The sequence below is a fragment of the Sapajus apella genome, unplaced genomic scaffold, assembly GCF_009761245.1.
Source record: "Sapajus apella isolate SASKATOON/1434 unplaced genomic scaffold, GSC_monkey_1.0 scaffold56, whole genome shotgun sequence".
NCBI lineage: Eukaryota > Metazoa > Chordata > Mammalia > Primates > Cebidae > Sapajus > Sapajus apella.
In genome coordinates, this window is record NW_022436996.1 from 13,505,218 (window position 1) to 13,523,933 (window position 18,716).

Here is an 18,716-nt window from a genome sequence, read left to right on the forward strand (position 1 = left end):
GCAAGAGATGGGATCCCATGGCCTTGGACAGCTCAGCCCCTTTGGCTTTGCAGGGTATAGCCTCACTCTCAGTTGCTTTCATGGGCTGTCATTGAGTACCTGCAGCTTTTCCAGAAGGACAGTGCAAGCTGTCACTGGATCTACCATTCTGGGGTCTGGAGGACAGTGGCCCTCCTCTCATGGCTTCTCTAGGTAGTGCCCCAGTTGGGACTCTGTGTGGGGACTCTGACTCCACATTTTCCCTCTGCACTGCCCTAGCAGAGGTTCTCCATGAGGGCTCTGCCCCTGCAGCAGTCTTCTTCCTGGACAGTCAGGCTTTCTATACATCTTCTGAAATCTGGGTTAGAGGTTCCCAAAACGTCAGTTCTTGACTTCTTTGCACCTACAGGCCTAATACCATGTGTAAGCTGCCACTTAGGGCATGGACCCTCTGAGGCAATGGCCTGAGCTTTATCTTGTCCCCTTTTAGCCACAGCTGGGACTGAAATAACTAGGATGCAGGGCACCATGTCCTGAGGCTGCAGAGAGCAGGGGGACCCTGGACCCAGCACACGAAACTATTTTCTCCTTCTAGGCCACTGGGCCTGTGTTGGGAGGGGCTGCTATGAAGGTCTGTGACATGCCCTGGAGATGCTTTCCCCATTGTCTTTGGATTAACATTCTATTCTTTGTTACTTATGCAAATTTCTGCAGCTGGCTTGAAAATGAGTGTTACTTTTCTATCACATCATCAGGCTGTGAATTTTCCAAATATTTATGCTCTGCTTCCTCTTGAATGCTGTGCCACTTAGAAATTTCCTCTGCCAGATATCCTAAGTCATCTCTCTCAAGTTCAAAGTACCACATAATTCTATGGCAGGGTCAAAAATATCACCAATCTCTTTGCTAAAGCATAGTAAGAGTCACCTTTGATCCAGTTCCCGAGAAGTTCCTCATCTCCATCTGATACCACCTTAGCCTGGACTTCATTTTCCATATCGCTATCAGAATTTTGGCCAAAGCCATTCAGCAGGTCTCTAGGAAGTTCTAATATTTCCCACATCTTCCTGTCTTCTTAATCCTCCAAGTCTCTAGAGAGTTCTAAACTTTCAAACATTTTCCTGTCTTCTGCTGAGTCCTCCAAATGGTTCCAACCTCCGCCTTTTACCCAGTTCCAAAGTTGCTTCCACATTTTCAGGCATCTTTACAGTAGCACCCTTCTCCTGGTACCAATTTACGTATTAGTCTGTTCTCACGCTGCTCTGAAGAAATACCCAAGATGGGTAATTTATAAAGGAAAAAGCTTTGAATGACTCACAGTTTTGTGTTGTTGGGGAGGCCTCAGGAAACTTACAATCATGGTGGATGGCAAAGACTAAGCAGGAACCTTCTTCACAGGGAGTCAAGATGGAGGAAGTGCAAGCAGGGGAAATGGCAGATGTGTATAAAACCATCAGATTTCATAAGACTCACTCAGTTTCATGAGAACAGAATGGAGGAAACTGCCCCAATTATTCAGCTACTTCCCACCAGGACCCTCTCAAAGTACATGGGAATTATGGGAACAATTCAAGATGAGATTTTGGTGAGGGCACAGCCAAATCATATCAGAAATATTTAAGATTTACACAAGTATAAATGCTTAAATAATAAACCAAATATTTTCGTAACCATGACACAACTCAATAAATGCTGCCTATACAGTTCAAGATTTCTGTGGCCCTTTCTCGTGGTTAAATCTTAAAAAAAAATATTCTCTTATATTTCTTAATACTTTAATGAAAGCTACACTAAATCCTATTAAATGTAATAAGCATGTTTTTAACATTGCGTATATATATGCAGTTATACTCCCTGTGTGATTCTGTAACTCATTTATGTGTCACATTTATGCTTCTATAGGTTTTTTTGTTGTTCATTCATTTTTGTCATAGAATAGTTGAGTGTTTAAATATGCCACAAGTTTTTTTGTTAATCTAAGGTATGACAAATGTGTATCAGTGATTTTTACTTGGGTTTATCTGATTACGAGTGAAAATCAACATCCTTTCATGTGTTTGTCTTTTTCTGTTTTGCTAGTCTTTAACTTGCCTAATATTTTGCGTACTTGCTTTCATGGCTCACTGCAGCCTCAACCTTCTGAGCTCAAACAATTCTCCCACCTCAGCCTCCTAAGGTATCCACCACCATGTTTGGCTAATTTTTTTTTTTTTGTAGTGATGGATTTTTGCCAAGTTACCAAGGCTTGACTCAGATTTCTGCACTCAAGCAGTCCTACATGTGTATTGGCTTTTTCATGTGTATTGGTGATATGGTTTGACTGTTTCCCCACCCAAATCTCATTTTGAATTCTCATGTATTGTGGGAGGGACCTGCTGGGCAGTAATTGAATCATGGGGCAAGTCTTTCCTGTGCTGTTCTCATCATAGTGGATAAGTCTCATAAGATCTGATAGTTTTCAAAAGGGGAGTTTTCCTGAATAAGCTCTCTCTTTGCCTGCTGCCATGCATGTAAGATGTGGCTTATTCCTCCTTTCCTTCTGCCGTGATAGTGAGGTCTCCCCAGCCATATTAAACTGTAAGTCCAATTAAACCTCTTCCTTTTGTAAATTACCCACTCTAGGGTATGTCTTTATCAACAGCATGAAAACGAAATACTACAATTAATTGGCTTTTTTAGGTTTGCCGCTCTTTAACTTGCCTATTCAAATATTTTGCCCATTTTTTCATCCAGTTATTCTTTATAGATTTTTACAAATTCTTTATGAATTCTGGATAGTAATCTTTTTTTTAGTTATGTTTGTGGAAAATAACTTCTTTCATTTTGAAGCTTTTTTATTTTAGGCATATTGTTTATTGATGAAAAAAGTTATTAGTTAAAAGTAGCTGAATTTATCAATTCTTTCTCTTCAGATTTATATTTATTTGTGTACTTCATTTAAAATATCACATACTACAATCATTTTCTTTTCTGTTTTTTGTAAATGTTTTGAGACTTTGCTATTAAGTTTCCAAATGTGTGTATGTGTATGTCTATTTTTATCTTCCCCATTCTGTTCAGTTATCTATTTACCAACTATATATTGAACACTTTCTGTGTGCCAGTCACTGTTCTAGCTCCTAAAGACAGCTGTGCTCACACAAGCAAATATTTCTGCTTCTGTGGTTCTAATATTCTACTGTTTCATTTTGCCAATACCCTGTTGTGTTAATTAATTTATATGTCTGAATATCTGGAAAGGCAAGGTCAACCACCTTGTTCTTCTGTGAAATTGCCTTTGCTTTTTTTTTTTCTGGTCCCTTATTCTTTCATGTAAATCCTGCTGAGTTCCACGAAAAATATTGTTGACTTGATAGATGACTTTTATCTTTCTGTCCTTGTGATTCTTTGATACTCTTTCCATATATATGTGAAAAATTATATTTTAAGACTAGCCAGGTGTAATGGCTCACACCTGTAATCCCAGCACTTTGGGGGCCAAGGCCATAGAATTGCTTGAGCCCAGGAATTTGAGACCAGCATGGGTAACATAGGAAAACCCCATCACTACAAAAAAATCAACTGAGCATCGTGGTACATTCCTGTAGTCCCAGCTACTTGGGAGGCTGAAGTAGGAGGATTGCTTTAGTCCAGGAGGTCAAGGCTGCAGTGAGCCATGATTGTGCCACTGCACTCTAGCCTATGGAACAGAGGAAGACCCTGTCTCAAAAAGAAAAAAACAAAAAGTATAGTCTGAGAATGGAGCCATTTGTTGGTTCATAACATAATACTTTGTATACTGAAAACATTTTACATAACTGAGAAAAAAATAGAAGATAGCAGTATTTGAAACAAAAATTCCGACTCTTTGGCACCATAGGTCTATTTTTTGTGCATTTCTATTAGGAAATTAGTATTAAAAACTACTTGTTAGAAAGTAATATTTTTAATTACCAAATTTCATGGCTTTAATATCTTCTCAGTCCTTGGATAGCAAGTATGAGGGATTTCTTTTTCTTTCTTTCTTTTTTTTTTTTTTTTGAGCAAGTATATCAGTGGAATTTTTCACAGCACCTCAGTTCTTCTGACATTAGGAAATTGGGCTTCATATTAAAATAATGATAAATATTAATATATAGTGGGGAGTATTGCTTGATACCTTATAGTATTTCTACATTGTTTCTTGTTTGCAGGATCTTGGTAGTTTCTCATCTTTATCTTTCTGTTTCTCCTCTCTTAGATCTTAATATGTTACCCTAAGACCCAGAAAACAGTGGAAACATCTTTAGTTAGCCACAGGCCTGTTATTGCACTTTGGTTAAGATTTCGTTTTTCAGGTCTCCTTTTTAAGTGTTGGTAGCTGCCCTGCGACTGCTATTAGAGCTATCTCCACTTCCTGTGAGTTTATTCTCAGTCTGTGATGAGATTAGAACCATTTAAACTTGTAAATGACTGTTTATCAGTTAAACACCTTCAACGACTTTATAGAAATTCTTGAGTTAGATTCACTCTGAATTTTTCAGTGCTAATCTCTTTCCATGTCCTGAACCAAGCATTTCTGTGTGTTTATTGTAAATGATGAGGCAAAGTAAGATATTCCAGCCTTGCTCATATGTTTCAAGTAGGCTTTTTTTTTTTTAAATAGTATCCTTCTTTTGAAACTAACTCTAGAGATCTTATTTGACATTTTTCTATCAGCTATCTAAGAATTTGTTTTACTTGGTGAGCGTAAATAAATAGGATTTCTAGTCATGTCTTTGCTGCTGATTACTACCTAGCTGTCCAATTGTCAGCAGGTCAATTTTTGTCTCTTGTTTTTATTTTCTTAATCTACAAAATGTTGCGGTGGGTACTAGATAGATTACTTCCTGGGTTTTGTTTAACTGTCATTTTCTCTATGGATCTCTATGTGGATTCTGTGAAGGTAGATAATGATGTATTAATCATTCATTATGTTGAATTTTCTATTTGCCTTTTAAATTTTATTTCCTTTTAAATATGTCTATTGTCAGCATTTAAAAGAGGAAGACAATTTTTCATTGTGAAATATGGCATATTTAGCAATAAGATACCACACAATTGTACCCCCTAGCCAGTGTACATTATTATAACTGTATTTGTAAAAATCAATTTTCTTCCTCAAGAATATTCTTTAAACATTTATTGAACATTTACTACTGGAAACAATATGAATGAACCTACCCTTGAGGACATTTCAGTGTAAAGATTTTTGGTTTGGTGGCAGTCTGTTCAACCCTGCTAATAATATTCCTGTATGCCCTGGCATATGCTGCTATCTTCCTTATTAGGAGTGTTAACCTGAGAAGGGTCACTTCTTTATGTCCTTGCTTGGTGATTATAGTAAATTTCATTGTTCTTGTAGGGTCAAGAAAGTATATGTTGATGATCATGTAAAGATGACATATATATCTTTTAGAGCATAATATATTTCAGAATGATGAGAAATTAATTTTTTCATTGGTCACTATAGTGTAGGAGAGTCATAAATGAATGAAGCACAGGTTGAGCTTGACACATTTAAAGAGACCTTGAAGTAAAAGAAGAACCTTTAAATCTACTGAGAGTGGTTCTTAGAATAATTTAAGTGGCAGTATGGGTGTTTTGTATCCTTGAAAACTCTTTGAATGGCAACTTTATATACTAGATTATATTTAACTTTCCCTTACTCAGCTGTTTGTCAGAGTCCAAGAATTGTTTTATTCCTGAATTAAGAAGTCTGAAGTCCCATCATGCTCACTTTATGTACCTTTGCCTCTGTATGACATTGGAGGAAAAGGTGTCATTTCAAAAATATGGTTTCTTTAGCCATCTAAGTTCACTAGTGCCAACAAACTGGCACTTTTGTGGCTTCATACTTATAAATATATTTCATTGTTTTTCACTGGGTAAGTTATCTTGTAGAGAAGGCAAAGAACTTATCAATTCACTTCATTATGTCCAAGAGATAATCCAGGAGACATATTTACGCAGACATAGCTCTTTGTTCTGTGTCTCACAAGGGAGAAAGAGGCTTTTATAAAAGAATATTGTAGGACTGCTGACTTGATTTTACTTGAAATGTAAAGTTTTATTATTCAATATTAATATTAGTTTCTTTCATTCATGTAAACAAGCTCATCAGTTCTGCTTAAAGAACTTCAAAGTTTCATCAAATAGTTTCATTTTAATTTCAGGTAATTGAACTGATAAAATAATTTATTATACTTGTATCAAAGTCCTTATGTTAATCTTGAATGTCATTACATCACATCACTATTTTTAAAAGACCCATTAATGTAGTATAATCTATACTTTTCTTAAATAAAATGATTGTCATAATCAGTCCATTATTCTAACACTCTAATACCATTTCTGAAATGTTCCATGATGTGAAATTAAAAAGATAATGATAATGATTCTAATGATATGGGAACAATAAAGGCATAACAGGATATGTCATTTGATATGTCATCTTTACTTTTATAGGTCTTGATCTTGTTTGTAAGGGTGAAATTACTTCTTATTCTTACCTTTTCTTTTGCTTTAATACATAGGGATGTGAGCTTATTTCAACTCCTGATCAAGACCACACTGATTTTACTAAGTGCCTTAAGATGCTTCAAAAGAAGATAGAAGAAAATGACTTAAAGGTAATACATACACGTATTTGGTGGCTATTACAAAGGATATGAAAAATGTGGGTTTTTTTTTCACTCAGCTGAAATGGATATTTACTTTTGTGTCTTTTTTTGGTGGTGTTGTTGTTAAATTGCGACCAGGTTTTTTTTTTTCCCCCTATATATCAGATAAATCTGTACTTAGCTGCCAAAATATTAACATGTACACTTAAACCAGGGGACACAAATCTAAACATCTTAGTGGCAAGGTAATGAAATGGGTGAACTGGACCATGTGTAAAGTAATCAAAACTGGGAACTCATTCTTGCCCAAAAGTGACTATCTGCTGTTCATCTCTAGTTAATTGTTGCCATGAAAAGCTATATGTATTTTTGTACTATGTCTATTTACGTATCGTATAGGCAAAACAAGCAAATGTGGCCTTGATTTGGCCCATGGGCTGTCATTGCAAATTTTTATATAAGCGAACATCAACCTTTTTTTAAGCCAGAGAAGAGTCTCCTGCTTTGCATTATGTGCTCTTTAAGGTATCCACTACTGATAATTCACCTAGTATCCAGATCTTTAATTGCATTAATTGGTTAGTACACAAGTTTATTTTTTATTTTATTTTTTGAAACCTGTTGAAATGGCATGCAAAGTTTTTAAGTCTGTGATTAATGAAGAGCTACAAAATTAAACCTGAAGCATTGAATGACAATTGACCTCCCCCCCAACCCCATTCAGGGGCAATAAGTTTTAAGCTGAGATGGATGATCAATTGTGTAATTTTAAATCAAGAAAAGCAGGAAAACAGCCTTGTATATTAGAATGGTTTTGATACCACAACTAACAGAAAACACATTTCAATCTGCTCTCAATAGCCATGTGATATATGGCAGTCTTGAGACAGAGCTCTGTCAAACTCATGCTCTTTCTCTCTTATTTATCCTGGCTCTGCTTTGTAGGCTTTGACTTCACACTGGTTTCCCTGATTGTCCAGCCGCCACCTGCAGTAACATTTTACCTTTCAAATGTAGGGGGATTAAAGCATAGAGCTGGGGGGATACATCACTTCCCACCATCATAGGACTTAACCTTTAAGATCTCTCCATTAAACCACTCTTGCTTTTGGCAAAGGAAAATGAGAGAATCCTGACTGTCTTTGGTTGGAGCCAGCTGTAGGATCAATCCATGTGGCTTATGTATTCAAACTACATGGTTAATACATATTTTGCAGGATGGGACAGATATCAGAGTGGAAGCTCTAACAAAAATTTATTAAACATAAACTCTAGCATATATTTACTAAGTTGCAGTAGTAAATTCTTTTTTCCCTTTGAAATAAAACCTTGTTAACTATCACAATTGGCAAGTAGCTCAATCTGGGAACTCACCAAAATAATTGCGTGAACACTTCTTACCTCTGTTGCAGTTTTGCTGAACTCCATCAAATGTATTGTGCTATTTCCAGCAGTAAACTGCTGTAATTAATTATTTGTTTAATGAAAGCAGAAAACAGCCAATTGAGATTTGTTTCATCCAGATATCACTGATTTGATATTTCTTAGGAAAAAAATTGTAAATATTCACAGCTATATTTTGTTTTTCCCAGCACCTCCATGGACGTGATTAAAAGCTAAGAGGCAATTATGTGAGTCTAATGCCTTCCATCTAACCAATAGCATCTATAATACAGTATTCTGTCATTAAGCCTTGAAACAAATAATCATATCTTAACAAGGCCCAAATCTAGAGAGAGCCTCAAACTGGGAGAAGAGTGTATGATCTGCAACCAAATTTGACAGTCTTGGCCAATCTGCTGGGGAGTGTTGAAGCAAGACTAGCTGTTAGAGGACTCCTGCATTTGACAGAAATAGCAACAACCTTGTACTCCAGCTGTGATTAGTCACAGACTAGAGGATGCTCAGGAGGAATGTAGACTTGGCTCAGAGGTTGCCAGGGAAGACTACAGACTCAGTGGCATGATGTTCTGCCTCCTGAAGGGATGGCAGCTGGGTGCCTCCACACAGCCTACAGTGAGTTCTTTTTTGAAGAGCAGTGCAGTGGTTCACTGCCTGTGCTGCCTTAGGCCCCAGCGTGCCTTGGGGCCAAGGCGTTCTCCCGCCCCATCCTGCACCAGTGTTTCTCCTTGATCCTAAAATATGCCGCATTTCCTCCTCTCTCCTGCTTTAACGTGGTTTTGTGTACATTGCCCCCTCTACTTTGAATCTTATTTTTTCTTTTCTTTGTCTAAACCATGCATGCCAGAGGGTTTCCTGTTTTTTTCTTTTTTTCTTTTTTTTTTTTTTTTTGTGTGTGTGGTGGACATTTATTTATTTGTGTTTATATATTTTTTGTTACAATAGGTTTTAGGGTACAAGTGGTTTTTGGTTACATGGATGAATTGTACATTGTTGAAGTCTGAGAGTTTAGTGTACCTATTACCTTAGTAGTGTACATTCTACTCAATATGTAGTTTTTCATTCCTCAACCCCCTCCTACCCTCTCCTCTTCTGAGTCTTCAGTGTCCATTATATCACTATGTGTTTGCATACCCATGGCTTAGCTCTCACATATAAATGAGAAAATGTGGTATTTGGTTTTCCATCTCTGAGTTACTTCACTTAGAATAATGGGCATGGCAGAGTTTGAGTGGCTGTCCTTAACTATCACTCCAGGTTAGGTTTAGCTACTGTACATTTCCATACCCTCCTTTATTTTTTCTTTAGGGCATTCTGAAAATTTTTAATCATTTTACTAATTATTTCTAATTATTTGCCTAAAGTCATCCTTGCCAACCTGACTGTACAGCCCATGAAGCTGAGGTCTGGTCCGCTTGTTCATAACCTGACAGCAGTGCTCTGCATGTAAGAAGTACTCCTTGAAAATGTGGTACCTTTTATGCACTACAAGAACACACAGGAGAGTGGAATGTATCAGTTCAGAGGCAGGCTTTTTAGAGAAGGCTGAGACCTATAATAAGTAAACAGGAGCTAGACAGTGCATTAGTCCATTTTGCATTGCTATAAAGGAAGACCTGAGGCTAGGTAATTTATAAAGATAAGCGTTGTATTTGGCTTATGCTTATGCTAGCTGTACAAGCATGGCATCAGAACCTGTTTGGCTTCTCATGTCCCCTCAGGAAGCTTTTACTCATGGCAAAAGGTAAAGGGGCAGCAGGCCTGTCACATGGCAGGAAGGGAGCAAGAAAGATGCCAGGGTCTTTGTAAGAACCAGTTCTCTTGTGAACTAATAGAGTGAGAACTTACTCATTAGAACAAAGGTGGCACCTAGCCATTCATGAGGGATCCACCCCCATGATCCAAACACCTTCCACGAGGCTCCACTTCAGACATTGGGGATCACGTTTCAACGTGAGATTTGGAGGGAACAAACATCCAGACTGTATCAGGCAGCAAAGGGGAGAAGAGTGTTTCAAGAAGTACTATAGTGTAGAGAGTGTGGATAGCACTTTGTAGGAGTGGATAAAACTCCATCTCTGTCCTCGTAGGGTCTTGGCTAGGCCTTGAGAATTAAATTGACCTGAGATAGATTAACATGAGTAAAGCATAAAATTTTATTTCATACAAATTTTACATGGCATAGGAGCCCTTATAAAGAAATGAAGACCCAGAGAAGTACTTAAAGCCAGTTACTTTTGTACTAGATTGGACAAAGAAAAGTAGGTTGTGAAGAAGCATCTAACTTATATGGGAGGCTTAAAAGTTAAGAGTTATTTTTATCACAAGACAAGGATGCCCTTTCTCACCCTCACCCCTCCTATTCAACATAGTATTGGAAGTTCTAGGCAGGGCAGTCAAGCAAGATAAAGAAATAAAGGCTACTCAAATAGGAAGAGAGAAAGTCAAACTATCTTTGTTTGCAGATGACATGATCTTATATCTAGAAAACTCCATCGTCTCAGCCTAAAAGCTTCTTAAGTTGATAAGCAGCATCTGCAAAGTCTCAGGATACGATTTCAATGTGCAAAAATCACTAGCATTCTTATAAACCAACAACAGGCAAGCTGAGAGCAAATCATGAATGAACTCCCTATTCACAATTGCCACAAAAAGAATAAAATACCTAGTAATACAGCTAGTGAGGAAAGTGAAGGACTTCTTCAAGGGGAGCTATAAACCACTGCTCAAAGAAATTAGAGATGACCCAAACAAATGGAAAACATTCCATGCTCATGGATAGGAAGAATCAATATCATGAAAATGGCTATGCTGCCCAAAGTAATTTACAGATTCTGTACTATTCCCATTGAATAACTGACTAATAAAACTACCAACATATTCTTCACAGCATTAGAAGGAAACTATGTTAAAATTCCTATGGAACCAAAAAAAAGAGTCCAAATAGCCAAGGCAATCCTAAGCAAAAAGAACAAAGCTAGGAATCATCACATTACCCAACTTCAAACTATTATTGGGCTACAGTACAAGAACAGACACATAGACCCAAGGAGCAGAACAGAGAACCCAGAAATAAGACCACACACCTACAACCATCTGATTTTTGACAAATCTGACAAAAACAAGCAATGGGGAAAAGATTCCCTATTTAATAAATGGTGCTGGGAGAACTGGATAGCAATGTGCAGAAAACTGAATCTGGACCACTTCCTTACAATACACTATATACAAAATTCAACTCAAGATAGATTAAAGACTTAAGTGTTAACACCCCAAACTAAATACTCTAGAACAAAGCATAGACCATACCATTCAGGAAATAGGCGTGGGCAAAGATTTCATGATGAAGATGCCAAAAACAATTGCAACAAAAGCAAAAATTGACAAATGGTATGTAATTGAAGAGCTTCTACACAGCAAAATAAACTATAAATAGAGTAAACAGACAACCTACATAATGGGAGAAAGTTTTTGCAATCTAGGCATCTGATAAAGGTCTAATATTCAGCATCTATAGGGAATTTAAACAAATTATAAGAGAAAAACAACCCCATTAAAAAGCAGGCAAAGTGGTTATATTAAATCTGAGGAAATAGAATATCTGTGAGCCTCCACCTGACTTTACATTTAACTTGGAAAGTCAACATTGTATTTTAGTTGATGTTATAGCAAGAGAAAAGCAACATTAAAAGTTCCCTCTACCCATACTCCTACCTCCATATGAGATCATGAAGACTTTCTAAAATTTCTTCTGATAATACACATAGACTGTATCAAATCTTTATGTGGCTCTTCTCCATCTAATAAATCATATCAAATTATTATATATTTTGTATTTCTACTTATTAAATTATAAGTATAAATTTTATAATCAAAGTACATTTTATAGTAGGAATCTTACCATAAAATAAAATGTTAATTGTAATGTAAATGAAATACAAAATTGTATTTAATATGTTAAAGAACTATATGCTAGAAATTCATAGAATTTGAATTAGGCCTGTCCTGATCCTATAGGAGTTTACTATCTAGAACATGAGATTAATTTTTAAAAATTCCACTAAATTACCTTATTAGTTCATGTACCAATATCTAATTTAAACCTATTCACCCTTAACATTTATTCTTCTGCACAAGGATTCTCTGGTACATGGGACATTTTAAGGCTTGCTTTCATGTTGCCACATTGTTTATCTGTAACTGAGTCATGAATAATACATTATCAGGATGCCATCTGATACATCTGAGTCTTCAAAAGACACACATATTTTCGGATGTTGTGATACACACTTGAGATCTAAACCCTGGGATTTGGTGAAAAACATTAAAAGCTGTTTCTCTAAACATCTAAAAATATAAGATGCACATTCTTTACAATAAAGGAGAAATACATCAAAATTATGAGGTCGCAAGAATAACAGAATAGGTCTCTTTAGGATATTTACTAGTATTATGTGGCAACAGAATCAGTTACTCCAATTTTAAATGTAGACTATATATTAGACAAAATTTGAGCAGAAAAGTTCCCATTAATTTCAATCTGAATGCTTTAGAGATTTAAACCAATACTAGTTTTATTTGTTAAAACCTCAATACATTTTAGCCCCCATATATTTTGCCATGTTATTTCTTAAGCAGTTTTTAAATCAAATAATGCAGGATGGGGAATAGATTCTATGAATGAGGGCAAATGCCTACATTATATGTATATACACACACGAATGACTATAAGGTTAATACTACTAAAGGCCACAGGTTTATCACGTATTATTCTTTTTTATTTTTCTTAATAGGCTGGGTAAGTACTGAATTGTCATTTACATATTTTAAGACATTTCATTTCTATATTATTTGATTATGTCCAAATTGAAGTTCTTGACTCTTGACCATTAGGACTTTGTTAAGAACAGTCTTTGTATTTAATTTCTGCATGGCATTTCTCAGGTAGATAACGTATCTTTATACTTCAGCAAACCCTATGAGCCTAGAATATTCTATTATATCCTCTAATTATCAGTATTGGATTTAGGTGTACATTTTTTTTTGTAATGTATTAGTGGATTTGTTTTATGTTCATACTAAATATGAACATTCTCCTCAATTGAAAATAAAGTTTAAGACTTAGTAATTGACTGGACTAATTACTCAGCCTTATAAGAAGATCTGAGTCATAGGGTTGCAGGAGAAACCATGACAGTACTCCAAGAGAAATCTTTCTAGTACTATCTCTTTAAAGGAAAATATGTGTGTGTGTGTTTGTGTAAAAATGTATTCTGAAAAGGAAAAAGTAACTTTATAGTGGAGAAACCTGGCAGATACCACGTTAATCAAGTGAAGAAAAGTAACGTCATTATATCATACTGATGACACCCTCCTATGGATGTAAGTTGAGAAGGGCACTTGTGGAGCTCTCTAAAACCCATTATTTAACCTTTAAAATAGTCAAAGAACTCCAAATTGAAGAATATTCCATAAAATGCCTGATCAACATTTTTAAGGCCAACAAAGAAAGACTGAGAAATTGTTATGGCCAGAGGAGATAAAGAAGATATGACAACTAAATGCGGTATGGTAACCCGATTTCAACTGTGTAATGGAAAAATAGGACACTAGTGGAAAGCTGTTGAAATGTGAATAGTTAAACTGTAGTTAATAGTAGTGACCAGTGTCAGTCTTAGTTGTATCCTATGTATGATGTTTAGACAAGATGTTAACACTGCTGAAAACTGGATGAAGAGTATATGCCTTGTACTATTTTTGGAACTTTTTTGTAAATCTAAAAGTATTCCAAACACAACACTTCCTTGAGAAAATATATACACTGTTTCAAATATGCTATTACCATAGAACAAGTGTAATCTTTTTGTGATGTGGCTCACAGTAATATAGAATAAAGGCAAGTGTTTCTTAGTACTTAGGCAAAAAAAACAATGCCTTTTATGGACTCTCCCACCTTTAAAATGTTTCCTCGGGAAATTTCAAATTGTAAGTTTCTGCTGCATATTTAGACAACTGTTTTACATGAAAATTATGCCTGGTAGAAAATCTTAGCTAGACATTTGATGGTGTTTAAACTATGGAGACAGCCCAGAAGATCTCAACTTTTCCACTTTCCCAAGGGATACATTTCAAAGTATGATAAGATGCTATCAAATGTAGAACTTCCACTAGATACGTTTTTATCGGGATTAACTCTAGAAGTACTGACCTATGTATTCTTGCCTCTCCTTCTTGCCTGGCAGGCTCCTTCCTGGTCTTCTTCAGCCTCTCGTTTTCTCGTAGGCACTGCCTGTGCTGACATTTTGACATGGCTGCCCTTCACCTCTTTATCTTGTTTCCATGGCCTTCACTTACCACTTCTGTGCCATTCATTAGCTCCTAATTTATACCTTTAATCCTAAACTCCAAAGCAGTTTTTCTACTTGCTACCTGGAAGACCAGAGGAACTTCATTATATTGTCTAAAACAAAATTCATCACTGTTCTCAACAAGAATCTCATTTTGTCTTTTTGTATTTCCTTTCTCATTCAGTGGTGCTACCCTCCACCTGCCTGGCAGAAACTTAAGAGTAACTTTATGCTTTATTCTACCATGCCTCGACAGTTGGTCACAGTTCCTTGAGATTCTCCAGATCTTTCTGCTATGCTCACTTTTATCTTTGCAGTCTTGCTGCCACTATGTTAGTTCAAAACATTTGTCATTTCTCACTTGGGTTATTTTGTTAGCCTCTGCTTGCCCCCTTCAGTCCATTATCTTACTAAAATTCATATCATATATCTTAAATGTACATTTGCTTTAAATTTTTTATTGTCTCCCATTGTTATGTATTCAAGAAATATTTATTTAATGAATAAATGCATTTCCAATAACAATGCAAATTCCAAAGGACATTATGCTAAACCTTAGCTGGCCTGCCGAACTCTCTGCAGGACTCTTGCTAGCATTCTTGATGCCATGTTAATTCTGCTGTGACAAGTGTCCAGGTGCTTTTAGCATCTTGCTTGTCTCTACCAATTATGATAATGAATATACTTATTATTGAAAGTAATAATACCACCTTAAGATTTAATAAAAGATTAATCTTTAAAGAACTGTAATTAGAAGTCAGGTATTCAGGTGCTCAGAATAGGCCTGGCACTCTTTTTAGCTGCATGACAGTAGAAAGATTTTTAAGTTCTTTAAGCCTTGATTTTCTCATCTGTAAAGAATACTAACCTACCTATAACAACATTATGTGGTAAAGCACTTACTTCAGTGCCTGAGTCGTAGGAAATCCTTATTTTAAAAATTGGCAGTAGTAGTGGTAATAATAGTAACACACCCTTGTGCAACTAAATCTAATATATTTTGTGGGGTAATATCACTTAAGATTTAGAGTATGTCTTAGAAATCTCTTAAATTAGTGACAGTTTATTACCCAGGTTCATGGGACTCTCAACATAGCATTGTGGGTGTTTTGGGACATATTTTAATTTTTCAAAACGTCTCAATATCAGAACCTTGAAGTAAACTGAGAACCTCTTACATGTAAAGTATTTCCCAGGTGAGGTCTGGAACTACCCCTATTACCGAGGAACCAATATATATTAAATATATTTATATTTAATAGTGGAATCCAACAGAGAGTGAGACGCACAACCCAGCTAACTTTTGTACCTTGCCTTGGTGTGGAGAACAAAGGAAGGATCTGCTCTACCCTTGCTAATCCTAGTATGGACATTGTGTGCCTTATGCTTATGGAAGGATAGATTACTCTGCGATTAGGCAAAAGTTCATGTTAGAGCTCCACAGGCAAACTTCCTCCTCTTAGATACACTATAGAAGCTGCTAGGTATCTTCTTCCAGTCCGCTTAACAGACTTTTACTGAGTATCTGTTCTGTTTAAGTCAGTATGCTATGATTTCGAGACCAAGTCCATGAACTCAAACAGCCTTCAGTCTAGTAGAGGAGACAGATTTACAGGTGACCATAGAATGATTCAGACTATTGTAATAAATACTGTAATTTGCCTCTTCAGAATAGATTTAGCTTCTTTTGGATAGATTACTCAACAGTTATTTATATATAATTCCTCTTTGAGAAAATGGAATAATATAGTTTTTTTTTCCTAATGAAATTGCAGCTCGTGTTGAGGCCTTCTGTGAACACCGTAGTTAAAGCAGCACCCCTCACCCTACCTCTTGAGTCCCTTGGTTTAGCCATCCTTGTATCTTCCCCTGCTCAATTTTCTTGTCACCATCTGACATACTGTATATTTAGGATATTTGTTTCTATTACATATTCACTCAGTATACTATAAACTTCACATGGACAGGGAATTGTGCATGTTTGTTCTCTGCTGTGTTCTCAGCACTTAATACCTGGCACATAGTGGGCACTCCATAAATATTTACTAAATGAATGAGTAATTACAAATACAGAAGAATCTTTTTGTAACAAACTCTTATCAAATGTTAGCAAACATGAAGTATTTGCTTTAACTTAACAAGGCTTATTCTATTGTCACAGATCTTATCTATTGAGAAATTTTTTATTTTGTCAGTACCTGGAAATATTCATTATTATATCTATTATTATATGCTTATATATAATTATATTTTACATGGTTACATATCCACTAATATAAGATTATATATGATTATTTGATTATAAATACCTTCAACATTTATACATATAATAGAGGACCTTTAGTAGGACGGGTGTTGTGTTTAAGTAAAAATTGTGTAGTTCATATAATATTTCCCTCTCATATCCTTAACTGGCATTTTATAACTTTTGGGACATGTGTCTTCCAAGTTCTAAGTTACTTGTAAAAGTCAAGAGCTAAAACATGAAAATACATAAAGCTTGTCTTATATGCCATTGCCATTGTAAACTTGTCAATAATAAATCTTGCTTTCTTGAAGAAGAAATAATAAAAGCAATAATGTTCATTTCCAACGTCAGCTGTATAACTGAGGCATTGTAATACTTACATAGCAAGTTTCACTACCTTTTTTGCCTGTGCCTGTGTGCCTCAAAGGGTTATGGTAAGCTTAAATTGATAATTTTTATAAAATTCTAGAAAGTAACATGACACACATATTCATTTATATTCATTTATAGATAATAAGTCATTCAGTTTACACACAAATATGTTGACATACACTACTCCTTGCTTTTTTGTATATAACAACAATGTTCTGTTTGTTGAGTGCCAAGGTAACTACTTATATGTTCAGATTTTGGAACAAATGCAGTGCAAGCTAAGTATCAGAAAAAGAAGCAAAGAGAAGGAAAAGATTTCTGGGCATCAGCCTGTGTTAGCAGGCTATTTCCTAGATCATTTTGGAGAAGCCATCAAAAGAGGAATTCGCATCTCTGTTTCCCCTTCTTAGAGACCAGCAATCTTTTTTATAGTGCTGTGCAACAAGAGAAAATAGATAAACCCAGTGCTTTGAAGTGACTTGGGAGATGTTGCTACGGATATAAAAAACTTACTACCTTAGAGACTGTGGCAACCTAATCCATCCCTGCCAGAGGAGAAACATGCCTTTTATAGGCCCCAAGACAAGGGTTAAGTTTATCTGCTTACCAGGAGTCTCAGTTTGATGACTCACTTGCCAGATAAAATTTCTTATTAATGCAGAGAATTCCAGATTTGGTTGGTGTGGGGCTTCTCTGCAAATGACATTCTGACCTTATGTGAATAGGAGGATTTTATTTTGAATCACAGTATTGTGAGAATGCAGAAACTGAAGATGGAGAAAGAAACTATGTATTGAGGACTTATGTAAGAATAACGCACATATAACAGAGCATCCTGAAATTACTTAGATTATAAAATTTGTCTTCATTCTGTATATTCCTTAGCCAGAAATATTACATGTGATGGTGCCTATATCTATTATTATTATTTTCCACAATGATAATGGCGTCTATGTTTTTAAGAAATGTTTTGGGCTGGACACAAGGGCTTATGCCAATAATCTCAGCACGCTGGCAGGCCTGGGAAGAGGATTGCTTGAGCCAAGAAGTTTGAGACCATCCTGGGTAACATAGTGAGACTCCGTCTCTAAAAACAACAACAAAAATTACCAGGGTGTGGTTGTGCATGCCCAGCTACTTGGGAGGCCAAGGGGAGAGGACAGCTTGAGCATTGGAGGTCAAGGCTTCAATTTAGCCGTTATCCACAGCTCCAGTCTGGGCAATCGTGTGAGACCCTGTCTCAAAAAAACAAAAATACATGTTTTACTTCTAGTTGAAGTCATGACTGTAAAACTGGAATGATGTTACTGCTCATTACAGGTCTGTGCATGTCAGATCAATATAATTTTAGTGGCAATTAAATAAGTAATGAAGAAAAGAGATACATGTAATTTTTTGCTTTGTGTTAGGTGATGAGCCTAGGTATCTCAGAAAGTTCCATTTAAATTAAAGAAGAAGATGGAATCCTGTAGTACTCACTGTCTATCCATCTCCTCTGTTAATAGCTGGAAGTAGAAGATGTTTCTGTTGTGTCCATGACCCTCTGTTTGCCCATTTGTAGTTAGAACTCTATGGTTAACATGCTGTTTCATAACAGAAAATGGCATACTAAAATCCAGATTGCATGGGGTAGAAATAAGATGATGCTAGGTTCTTTCCTGAATCTGCTGTGTACCTTCCTCTGTGAACATATGTGTCGATGTATATAACTCTCAATATGAACAACTGGATCAGAATGTCTTGAAATGT

At 36.0% G+C, this 18,716-nt stretch overlaps 1 protein-coding gene across 4 annotated transcripts in view; it reads left to right on the plus strand.

The window, feature by feature from the left end:
- Positions 1-18,716, plus strand: part of TPK1 (thiamin pyrophosphokinase 1) — a 396,118-nt gene that overhangs the window by 196,065 nt on the left and 181,337 nt on the right. For all 4 annotated transcript variants that reach the window (XM_032245137.1, XM_032245138.1, XM_032245136.1 and 1 more), the window contains one exon: positions 6,513-6,608. In XM_032245137.1, the coding sequence (XP_032101028.1) occupies positions 6,513-6,608 (96 nt within the window). The remainder of the gene's footprint in view (positions 1-6,512; positions 6,609-18,716) is intronic.